The 13,033-nt window shown below is 34.3% G+C and overlaps 2 protein-coding genes across 2 annotated transcripts in view; one reads left to right on the plus strand and one right to left on the minus strand.

Annotated features, from left to right (window-relative positions):
* Positions 1-13,033, minus strand: part of LOC137919549 (frequenin-2) — a 137,264-nt gene that overhangs the window by 30,306 nt on the left and 93,925 nt on the right. The window lies entirely within an intron of this gene.
* On the plus strand, positions 1,295-2,379 carry LOC137921053 (uncharacterized). The gene is made up of 2 exons (XM_068763920.1): positions 1,295-1,384; positions 1,708-2,379. The coding sequence occupies exons 1-2, from the start codon at positions 1,295-1,297 to the stop codon at positions 2,377-2,379; spliced, it is 762 nt and encodes a 253-aa protein (XP_068620021.1).

Here is a 13,033-nt window from a genome sequence, read left to right on the forward strand (position 1 = left end):
GGCGTTTCTACGCTGGGGAGATTAGGTAAAAATACTTTAAACCCACATGAAGGACAAATCTCTATTGTAGTTCAAACTCTATTTCATCTCACCGCCTACTAGCTGTAGTTAAAGATGCAATATACCGAGGCACGCACAATAAAACCGCATAACTATATTTCATTAATTACCCCCCCCCCCCTTGCCTTTTTTGATGTCGCGCCGTCAGCCCCGACTAGCTCGTTCGCGGAATTCGTCCATTATTTCTAGCGGTTTCATCTGTGTCGGATACTTACTTAAGTGGTCGTCACAATATATTTTAATGTAAAAACGTTCGTGGTTTCTGAGATATAAGAGTTATATTATAGAATTACATTATATAAAGATAGAAATATAAAGCAAAACTTGATAATCATTCAAACCAACTAGCCGTGCAATTGATCGTTCGCGAGACAATGCGTCTGTTAAAGAAGAAAAATATTAGACATTACAAGAATTAAATATAGATATATTAACAGCACGGAATCTACTCTGCTTGCACTTTTTCTCTAAGCATATTTGATCATAGTATGTTGACTGATCACATGATAATAATATTTTTTTAGCATCTTTGTTTGAATTATGATATTTTGCAAACAGGAATAATTAATATAAAAATAAGCGAATTTGTAAAAAAGACAAATGTAGACTGACATATTACCCCCATGTAAACGCATCTTAAGTTTGTTATTATTAACCAATGAGATAAGTTGTATAATTTAGTTAGGAAAATACTAAGCAATATTGCATTTGAGAGAAATATAGCTAGAATTGTATGCGTAGATCAGCAGTGAAAATTACATTATCACTAATCTTCACAATTCATGTGAATGTTTCATTGCCTACCTAGAAATCTAAACATGCGTTTACAATGAAGCGAGGCATATCAACCGCACTGCCACTGTTTACCATTGCCGCTTCTACAGTATCAGCTAAACATCCCCAGCTCGAGGTTTCGTATTTCAAAACATATCTAACAATGAATGGTTTGTGCAGTTTTCATTGTTTAACTGTTTTAATTATACAGTGCACGTTTGACATTTGCTCGCGCGATGCCAGAATGCCTGTGCTTTCTGTGTATTTCAAAAGTGTAAGTAAATGACGATTGTGTTTTACGCCTTAAATTATAAGGATCTGTGTATTTTTTAGTTATTTTGTTTTGTCTAAGAACGGTTACAGGATCACATACGATTTATAGCAGATTCATTGCGATGTGAATGACATTCGCCTATCGTATTTTGGACCTTAGAAAATCGCTTTGGTTTTTTAGAGTAGGATGTCCGCTGTTAGACACAAGCATCCCATATTTTCAACAAGACCAGCTGGTAATGGCCCACAGGCAGCGTATTCAGAAGACGAGAAAGAGGTCCCCTTTCCACCTTGTGGATGGAAGTATTACTTGCTGATCCATGGTCTCCACTTGCCGACTTTATCACTATGGCCTATATGACTTACCTACTGCCACTTTTACTTGCTAAACCGCGGAATAATGTCAGCTTTATTTGCGAGTGGCGATATCTAAATAAAAAACCAGTTAGTTTCTTGTTGTAAAGATAATCTTTAGAATAAATTACCAATAATGTTGTTACTTGTATTACAGTTACTGATTTTAGATTGTATGTCATTTTATGGTACATCTATGGTAACGGCTTTAGTGAAATTAAAATGTAATGTTTTCATTATCAACAGATTGTCATCGCATTGCGTTTGCTGTGTTTTGTGTACATACCGAAGCACGAAAGTAAACCCATCAACAACGGCTTTAGTTTAAAGTTTAAACCAATCTCCGTCAAAGAGCAAGTGAGACCAAAATCATTTGGCAGTTTATTCGCGAAGATCCCTCAAGAACTGCCCCAATTCCTCCGGCCCAGTGAAATACTATCTGAAGCGATCTTCGCACACCCGGCAAATCTTGCAAACGGTTGCACAAATCAAATTGCAAAAATGTTGTATCCAATAAACATATCTCAAGATTCCAATGAGACTAAATACGGTCAAGGTATAAATTTCATAAATATACCTATAATCAATCAACCTGCTCAAGAATACAATATATTAGTAGCTACAGCGCCAAAAAACATAAAACTAGGAAAAAAGAAGGACGCATTGCCGACCGTCATTTACGTTGTTTTCCCGGGCGATGATAAATTAAACGAAACGAGTGACATAAATCTACCGGCAATTTATTTCGTAAACAGAGACGAAGAGAAAGTTGATACGAAGAAAGAAAAGAACGAACCCATTTTCATCGTAGACAGCAATCGGACAGTCACTGGATTGAAAAGCAAGGCGGTGTCCAAGTTTGTAAGGTTTAAAAATAGACTTACGAATCTATATGAAAAAGATCTGCAACACGCTTAAAAAAATAATTTGAATCAAAAAAATTGAATTATAAATTTTCTGTATCGCAGTGTTTCATTATATTAAATATATTTTATTTTATATTGTTTTATTTTATCTGTGCATGATCATTGTATTCAATACTAAAGTTTAAAAATGCTAAAAGAATTTCATTGATTTTTATTTCTTTCCATTGTCTAACAGGTTCTTCAATAATAAATAAACTTTGCCTTTTCAATTCAACGCAAAATAATTAATTTACATTAGTATTATTTAATATTTATCATTGAAGATTTTATTGGAATGAGTAAGATTTAGCAGTTATAAAAATGTCATTGCAATTTTAGATATATGATTGAAACTTTAATTTTTTTTAATTTAGCCCTTTGAAATATAATTTAGAGTTCAATTTGATGATTATTTTCAATTAACGAAAGAATTATGTAAAAGTTCAGCAGAAAACAAATTTATTTTTTTAAACCACATGATGTTCAAACAAAGTCTGATATAAATACACTTGACTTCAGTTTCATATTCTTTTTCACACGTGAATAAGACAGCCAAAATATTTAAATATGCGCCCAGTTATTCTACCGTAACAAAATAAAAAAATGTTTTGTCTATGTTCTCGCAAAACGGGTTAAATACATTCCACTGCGTTACGCAAACGCCTGTATTATGAAAGCGGAGTAGTATACTGGTCGAGTGAGTGATGGAACTCTGTCTGTACGTGAATATTGTGAACCGGTATTTCGGCTTGCACATATGAAGTTCCGTTTCAATAGATCTGATCGTATCCGGATAAACTTAATTGTCTTTATTGCTTACACTTCAAATACAATGCTTTGCTGTATCGTTGATTGTAATAGGTTAAATTAGGCTAAAATAGTAATAACAAGCCTCTTTGCTCCAATTTTAAAAGATATTATTTTTCATATGTTCAATTGTCGTGTTGGCATAGCTAGTTAGTGTGATAAATTTTGGCAAAATTTTTGGATACTGACCTCCTTTTGCTTTTTTCATAACTCTCCATTATTACTCAGGGTAATGAGGAGATCCGTAGAAAGAAGTCCGTAACTGGTATTACCCAGCAGATTGACAAGTTAGGCAGTGGAGGAGCCACATAGCGTGCAGAACAGATAGCCGCTGAGCCCATAAAGTTTTCAAGTGGTGACCACTTGCCGATAAAATAGGCGTGCTTAGATAAACCAACGACACAGTCAAGATCGCGAGAGGTCGCTAGATGCGGGCAGTGTATGACCAGCTGTTGTGACGATCTTAGAGGAAAGCCTAAACCTCATAGTGAGTGTCTATCGGCTGACATGAAATTCACCTTAGGTCTTTAGCAAGTTCTTTTTCACAATGAGCCACGAAGAGGGCCATGCTCGGGTTTTCTTTACAAGATCGAATTAGGAATAAAGAGATGCGTAGAAAAACGAAAGTAGCCGATATTATCCCGCGTATTACCAAGTTGAATGGGCTGTGAGCAGGTTAGTTACTGAACAAATGGCCGCGGGGTCAAGTTTCTGTAATGTTTAGTGTAAACCGGCAAGGACAGGATAAGAGCTCTAATCACAAGGTGAACAAGGTCGTCTTTGGGAGATGCTGCAAGAAATTCAGCTTTTCAGCTGCAGATTTATAGCGGCTGAAATGATGATTATAATGCCCTAGGATCAATTAGTTCAGTTCCTATTTTGATGTCTTATCATCAACCCGCTTAAATGGCCTTCTGAATTTTTCCTCTGTGGTCTTCTCTAATGATTAACTTTTATATTTCCATCTTCAGCTATCTATTGTCTGTCTCATTGCAGTTGCCGTTATCTTACCTTAAGAGATACATTACTTTTGTTTCTTCTCATTAAATCTTAGTCTGTATTTTCTTGACTTCTTATATATTTCTATTGATTAACATGTTGTATATTTTTTAAATTTTGCGTTTTGCATGGTGAGGTGAGGTTTTTGCCAAGAATGGTGAGCCAAATCGACATACATTATTCAATATATGTACTCGCGTCAAGACACTCTGCTTGTTGTTGATAAGATACAAAATGTGTAGTTATTACAAAATAACAAACAGTAACAATGATAAAGTATATATTTGAGGACGAAGCGATTTTGATAATCAAATTCACTAAACCCTATCTTTGTTGACTCAATGCAGTTCGATCGCATGAAAATATATTCAAGACATATGCGCCCGTTACATTGACTTTTGGAATCTAAAGTAAATTATTCACGATGGGTAAACGAAAGCATAAATATTCATTCCGTCGTGATATTGCTTTTCAAATATTTTACACGTGAAAGCTGTCATAAGTTTGGATCGTATAAAATGACACGGAATACTCAATATAAGGTGGAAAATCACACCAAATCAGTTTTCTATTCTCTGACCAACAGATGATTTTTTTCCCAGATTTTTTAAAATTTTATTATAATCTTTAACTACCCTGTACATATTGTAAACTGATCAAACTATCACATCGATTATAGATTGATTATAATATCACAACTGTCACATCGATTATTAATGAGGATTTAATCTGATTAGAGAGTTACAGCCAGTTTCTGCTGCAGGAGAGAATAAACGAGGGAAATATAGTTTCAATAATCCAATAAGACGAAAGTCGCCAGACAGAGAAATATATAATAAGGTCATCATTTATTTCTGACCCAAGATGGGGCAGAAGGCGTCCACAGTACGTCGCCATCCCGAACGGTCTTGAGCCTCGCGCTTTACTTCGCTCTACGTCATTCTAACTGACTTCACTTCTGCAGGGACCGTCCGGGTTTTCTTTGGGAGGCTAAGTCTTCGTTTTCCTTGAGGATCCCATTCTAGGGCTTGCCTCGGTATGTGATCAGGGTCTCTTCGGAGCGTGTGGCCTATCCAGAGAGATTTTCTCAGATTTTTCGAGAATACGTCGAAGACAGTTGTTAACGAAGACTTGGAGCCGACGCGTAATATCCTAGGTAACCTTCCACGTCTCGCATTCATATAGCAACACGGTTTTCACATTGGACCGGAACATTTTGAGCTTAACTCTCCTAGTCAGCTTCCGTGATTGCCATACAGAACGGACCCGTGGTGAACAGGTAAGGTAATAAAATAAACATTTTTTTAAGTGTGACGGAAAATAGCTGTGATATAAAATAATTGATAGTAAATTGTGATACAGATGGTAAAAATCTCAATCATCAATCATCTTCATCAATCTAAAAAGGCAAAATTGTTAAACTACACATAAACAAAATAGCAAAATAAAATTTGTATAAAAAGCAATCCAGTAGGAAATGGTGATGAAATAAATGTGATGCATGAAGGGTAAAAGAAAGAAAGATTATGTGAAAGAAAAAAGAGAAAGGAGTGAGAGATAATGAGACAGACAAAAGAAGAGTGAGTAAATAATAGGATAAGAATGTGAATAAATCATTTAGTAAAAAAACTGTTTCTGTAAACAAAGGCAAAGTTTAAGAAAACCTGTCAGTGACAGTGCGGTTCTTCTGGTTTGACTAACGAAATATATTAACTAATACGTAGTTTGAAACAGAAAAATGCTTTTAATAATGTCATCACTGCGTTATCCAAAATATTAATGATCTAAATTTTTCTGGAATACGACTGTTCATCATCATTTTAGTCGTAAGACGCCCACAGCTGTCCACTATTGTCGTATAACGTCCTGCGTTGCGTTTGTCGGTACATGATCTTTACTCTAGAAACCCAAAGCCCTAGTGAAAATCTTTCCTGCGCGTTATATGGCCTGCCTATTGCCACTTCAATTTGCCAATTCACTGGATTATGTCAGATATTTTCTGCCGTCTTCGGATCTTCTCAACCCTGATTAGATCTCGTACTGAAATTTCGAATTGTAGCGACTGTTGGCTAACAATCATTCTTGGTTGGTAATCGTCGAAATTGAACGCGGCTTGGTGAATACAACATAAAAAATATCTCGCTAAAATAATAATAAATCGCTGACTAATAAATATATTTGCATACATCACTTACTCGTATAAAAGCAATCGCTCTGCGAAATGATATAAACGTAATAACAAGACATGGTAAACACCGGATGTAGCATATATCAATAGATAATAAAGCAATATCAATATAAAAACAAGCGTTCACGTATTAGTCTTTCTTATATACTCATATAAATCACCAACTTTGATTTCGACGAAATTTTAAAATTAGTAAAAGTGAACAGTACACAAATATCACACATTTGTTTGTACTTTTATATTATTAACAATATAAATTATTTATGAAAATTTTAAAACAAATGACAAGAGTGAAAGTTGTCTGTGATATGCATAATGTAACAAATAAATATTGTAACTGGCAACCATATATTTCGCATGGTTAAAAGTTAATTTGAAAAAAAAAATATTGTCGAGACGTTTTAGAGTTTTACGCTTAGCAACACATTTATCATATCAGCCGATAGACTCCCACTGGAAAGTATCAGCTATCTCTAATGATTGGTCCTGCCCTGTCTGTATCTATCGACTTCCAGTAACCTTACCTATATCGTCAGTCTCCCTAGTATGAGAGCTCACCTCTATCGTCACGTGGCATCACTCGAGTATTTTCGGCCCTAACGCCAATAGGTTTCACGAGTGACTGTGATTCTTGTCCGGACATCTTCACAGATCTCGAGCATATAACACAAAAGGCGATTGATTTTAATTTAAATATAATAATTAGTCTTGTAATAACTCCTGTGCAGAACGTACGTACAAAGTACTTTACTAAGTGATAGTAATGTATACTAATAAAATACTATCACTTAGTAAAGTACTTTACGAAAATTAGTGTTATTTATATATCCTTTGTCACACTAGTGATAAAAACATTTTTTAAAGATTTTGTGCATTATCTATATAAATAGTTATGTATTTTTATTTTCGCAAGTAATACTAAATATATGCAATTGTTATTACATATAGGTATTAATTGAGTCGTGAGCAGTGGTAGCTGAGCAATAAGGACTGAGACTTAAGTTTGTAGGTCGCGGTTTCGATTCCCGGAATTAAAACTTATAAAATTCATACTGTGTTTTAATTATATAAGACTGCAACTATTCACAAACAAGTTTCCAGAAGATGGGCAGAAGCAGTTGCGTACCATAATACCACACTGCGATCAGCAATCCTCCTGCCATTTATGGCGATTATGGTATGCCCCGGCTGTCTTTAAGAGAGGTCTATGTCTTGCAATGGAAATATAAGCAAAACTAGTTTATGGGAAAGTTATCATAGCGGTTTTAGATACATATTTTACACATGCATATGAAACTGACGGAATTTTTCGAGTGTATACTCGTATAGATAGAGTAGTTGTGTGGGCGCATTGTAAAAAAGACTAGCGCAGGAACGAGGATGCAGTGTGACGTCAGATTTAGAGCATCAACGAGACCGAAGTGGAAACCGACAATTAGTCCGCCGTACAATTACCAACTGCAGTGCTTTACGCGACCCAACCACGAGACACTAATTCGACTCAAACACGAGTGTACAAACGTAAAGCGTTCAGTACAATGAGTTCTGTTCGACTTTGCTACGCTAATATAACCTGTTTGCGGTGGGCTTTCACTGTGAAATGAACCGATAACGGGTAATTTTGCAATATGAACGCAATAATTATAATAAGTAACGTGCGAATTTTTTAAAACGAGTTCTTGTGGTAATATGTTGGTACGTTTAAAAAGATTCACAAATGCAGGAAGCATCTTTATAGTTATATATATCTTTCACAGTACCATTGTTACAAAGGAAGAAACGGTCACAATTAAAGAACAATGGAAAGTACAACATTTTTGCCGAACCGCCTCCCACATAGATATATAATAGCACAAAGTCGTCTGTCCACCTTTTGAGGAGACGTGTAACGCTTTAGAGCGGCAAAACTCAAATAAGAATGCGCCACGTTTCTATAACATAAGATTTTTAGTGCAAGCGTCGGATTGAAAGGTGAACATGGGATCTGAAGAAGACACGTGGAAGCTCTAGAAGCACTGAAAGCTTGCTACTCAAAATAGATATGTCGAGGGAGATGAAGGTGACATATATTAAATGCATAGTCTAAGGTGACTAAAAAAAATTATAAAATATACAGGATAATTGGTCACAGGTGTAAAAATTTTAAAAGGGCGAAAATATCTCATTGCAAAATTTTAAAGTTTTTATTCCTATTTCCAGTCACCCTGTATGAAAAGATCAATCTGGAAAAAATATTTTTAAGGTTAAAGTGCGACAGGTTAGTAACTTCTGGAAGTACAAAGCCTGCGTGGACAGATAATTAATTTTAATATGTGGTATAATCCGAATTTTGTTCTTTACTACATATAGGGTGTACAATACATTTGTAAACAACAAAAGAGCTTTACGTTCACATATTTAAAACTTTTATACCTGTTTCCGATCATCCTATGTCTGATAATTTCCTATAAGTAACCTTGAATGTACTCGTAAAAGGCGTACAAAGCTTTGTCTTTCGTAACAGTTAATTATTACAACGTTTAAACTATGATAGTTATGTGTCAGTTCATCAAAGGTGTTAATTGAGGCGTTTAAATTCTTCGTCACCTGCAATAATGTTACATAATTATCGCTTAGAATATAACAGCGTATAGACATTCACTTCGCGTCACATACTAGCGAATCTTAGATTTACCGTAATTATTAATTAAAAAAGCATGAGTATATATATTTTAAATATATCTACTCATGTTTAGACGAAATAAGTAAAATCACAATTTTTTTTTATTATAAGTAAAGATACGCTCTCTGCAAGGTATAGATAGGCCCCCAAAAGATATCTTTGAGGGAATACATCAAAATAGCCACGCTTGACAAGCGAAGTTGTCGATCGCAGTTTAGTATTATGGTATGCTGCTGTGTATATTTATCACAAAATGTGAATTATATAAGATTGATATTAAGATTTATGAATGGAATCTGCGACTTACGGTCTTAAGTCTAAGTCCTCTACGGCACGGTTACCATGGCTTATTTGTACTTATAAAGTGTACTTATTATAGTTGAATTAAATTCATATATAATTTATATAAATGCTCACTATCTCACATCCACTTTGCTAACTAAATGCACGCCCCCTCAATCCCTTGCCGGTAAAATTTCAAATAAACCGTTCTTAGTTGACCTTTACTTGGCATAAAAAATATTTCTACCATATTTTATATATCTAAGTCTTATGATTTCAGATATATAATGATGAGTGTGTATATAGGTAGAAATCATCGAAGTTGAGTGTTTGTTGATTTAATAAAAAATATTTATTTATTCTTTCAAATCAATTTTATAACTTTCAAAAGTAATCCCCTTCCGAAAAAACGCACTTTTGCTATCGCTTTTTCTAGTCTTCGAAACGGTCTTCAAGATCTTCGAATCGGTTTTTATCTCCTCAACCGTGCTCAGAACCACATCCTAGCTTTGGACGTCTGCCGAATAACCAGAAGTTGCACCGATCCAAATCAGGACGAATACGATGGTTGCAGAAAAATTAGTTTAATTTATGACACTTTTTTTACCAAATTTGAGCGATTTTGACCACGATGACTTGGTTTGGGCTGATGTAAACTATATCCCAACCTTTGACAAGCAGACGCTTGGTAAATATTAAAGACAGTTCTACCAACCTAGGAAAAAATTACTTGCCTTCCATCTTACTTTTTAATCATAATGTATATTATTAAGAAATATAAAATGTTATAACACAGCTTGTTATTACATTACTCTGTGTAATGTATTAAGAATATTTGTAAAAGTGAAATTATTGCCATTATACAATATAAAGTAGAAAATAACTATATATAAACGTATACACACTTTCAGTGAGAAAAAGCGTGTCCAAAAGTGGGAACATCAAGCTTGATAACAACTTTTAGTTATCACAGTGAGTGTAGAGTATAGTGTTTTCACAAATAGATTATCGCTGCGATGTTAGAGTGCTTTAGACATCGGTAATCGTTTACTAAGCGGACCACATAACCATTTACCACTCTATTCATTGATATCAATCTATTTATATCGCGTTCTCTCTTTCTATACTTAAAAAACAAGTTATATAAGTTCGCGGATACCTTCATGTACCAAGAGTACAATATTTGAAATACTTATAGTTTTAAAGACTTTATATGTAGTTATGTTAACAAAAAAATATGACTTACCATCTGTACCTTGAGCGATGTTATGCTAACAACTAAAATAAATTTAATATTACAAATATTCAATTCATTTAGAGTCATTTTATTGATAAAAATAAATAATGAAATACCAAATGTAACTTAGAAACCTTTGTGAACTCATGCACAACATCTTTACTAAAGATCATTATATCATCAAATGCATAGTTTAAGATTCTATAAAGGACAATGAAGGAGGACAGAAACAATTTGTTCGATTTAACTTTAAGCAAATTTTTTTAGAACAAATTGATGATAAATAAAAATTCACAATTCTTTAATTAATTCTTATAATCACTCAATGATTGCACGTGGAATATTATTGATATAAATGTGATCTTTTTCTTAATTAATTTTTTTTTATTTTGTGTTGTTTGTGTTTTTATGTGATGTGTACTTGCATGTAACATTGTAATATTTGTTGGCGTTAAAAATAAAATAAATTAATTAAATATCTACAATAATTGTTATAAGCAACAACTTGTTAGGTGCATAACAAGGTGGTGTGCAGGTTCTAGAAAGAGGTAGATAGGGGTAGCTTTCAACCTGTTCTATAGGAAATCTATGTGAGTAACTCATGTTCAGCAGTAGACGAGCTATTTGAAATGATGACAATACAAATTGAGGATATAATTTGAAATTATTGATAATAATAAAGCAATGAGTTTGTCCAATAAGAACGTGAAGGTTTTGACTTGATTATAGATATGTCGTTTATATAGAGTAAAGATTTATATCAGGGCTTCTTAAACTATTTGTCGCGACCCCAAATGGGGTCGCGTGGCAAAATTCTGGGGTCGAGGGATTTCAATGTCAAATATTTATATGTACCATTTTATAACACTATTTCACTAGAGTTGGCGAAATGCAGTGGACTTGCAGCGTGTAGACACGCGCATTTGTTGAAGGTTTAAAAATAATATAAATACAATTTTATAATTTTTTGTCCAATTTTAAATTTTAGATTTTTGTAAGTTTCAAAACGAATTCTAAAACCATATATTGTCATATGTATATGTATATTGTTAGTAGTACTAGTAAATAAATCTTCAAAAAAAATTTTTTTTTTATATTTGAATGGGGTCGTCAAGAAACTCGCAATCATAAATGAGGTCGTGAATGACAAAAGTTTAAGAAGCCCTGATTTATAGTGTATGTAGAATGATTGGTATTATGTGTAAAAAGTTTAAAATGGTGAATGTGTAATAATAACATTACGTTATTTATTATTTCTGTATTAAGTCATTGATAGATTTTTTTTGGATAGGGCATTGTGGTCCAGCCTACAGGACAGGCCACCCCTAAAGATGTTTATGGGGGATATATCAAAATCGCCACACTCGGCCGGCGGGTTGGCGATGGCAGTATGGTATTATGATACACACACGCTGCTGCCATCTTCTGGAAACTCATTTGTGAGCAGAGGCAATTCTATATATTTAAAGCACAAAGTGTGAATTTTCGGAATACAGTCATAGGTATTCCGGGAATTTAATACGCGACCTACGAACACAAATCTCAGTTCATTACCGCTGAGATACACTGCACGGGATAGGTCGTATCACACATTAATTGACAGTAAATTTCCAATAACCAGTTGGTAGATATAAAAAAGGTTAGCTAAAAAATTGAAGGCACAATATGAATCATCCTGTATACGAGGCTTCACCTGTGTCTTATATACCAGAGATATCCTATCTATCCTATAGAACTTACTCTAATTGTAACGAAAAAGAAAAGAAGAAACGTATTTATACGTGGGAAATGTAATACATATCTATAATTATTATTAGAAAGTCTAGTGATATAATAATATGAAAACTTTGGTGTTTGACACCGTTCGTCCCATTGTACCGTAATTAATATTCAAATTAATTTAGTTATAGCCAATTAAAGAGGAAGCCGTCCAATTATCAATTATGCCGCTTTGCCTCGATTTAGTTAAGCAGGTTCTATTTATCTTCAAATGTCTTGTTATTTAACTTCCGATACTATAGTTATTTAGATATATTTTAAATTGGCATATTTATTATGTCTAACACTAGCTTGATTAGCGCCACTAATATTGAAATCTATGTGCAGAGATTTGAGGAAAGGGGGCAGGTCCCGGGAAGAGGAGATGGCCGTCATGGCCACTACTCTACCAAGAGCATAAGGTTCAGAAGTAAAATAAAAAACTATATTGTGTATAAGTGACAATAAATTCTATCTTAATGAGAATAGATAGTTAAAATACCCATAGTATAGACGTTTTAGTGTCGCAGCGCACAGAACTAATGAGCGGTGGGACCTAAAGATTGGGGAGAGGAGACCACTGGCAGGCCTAGAATCCAGGGTTGATGACTGTGATTATCTGGTTAAGGGTAAAGATGCAGGATGAAGACAGACACTACACGGTCCAACTGGAAACCTATAGAGAAAGTCTATGTCCAGCAGTAGGAGACCTAGTAGGCAGTGGGCTTGGTGAA

This window comes from Battus philenor, unplaced genomic scaffold (genome assembly GCF_028537555.1).
Source record: "Battus philenor isolate CCGP_79_NKW_IND1 unplaced genomic scaffold, ilBatPhil1.0.hap1 SCAF_1, whole genome shotgun sequence".
NCBI classification, from domain to species: Eukaryota; Metazoa; Arthropoda; class Insecta; order Lepidoptera; family Papilionidae; genus Battus; species Battus philenor.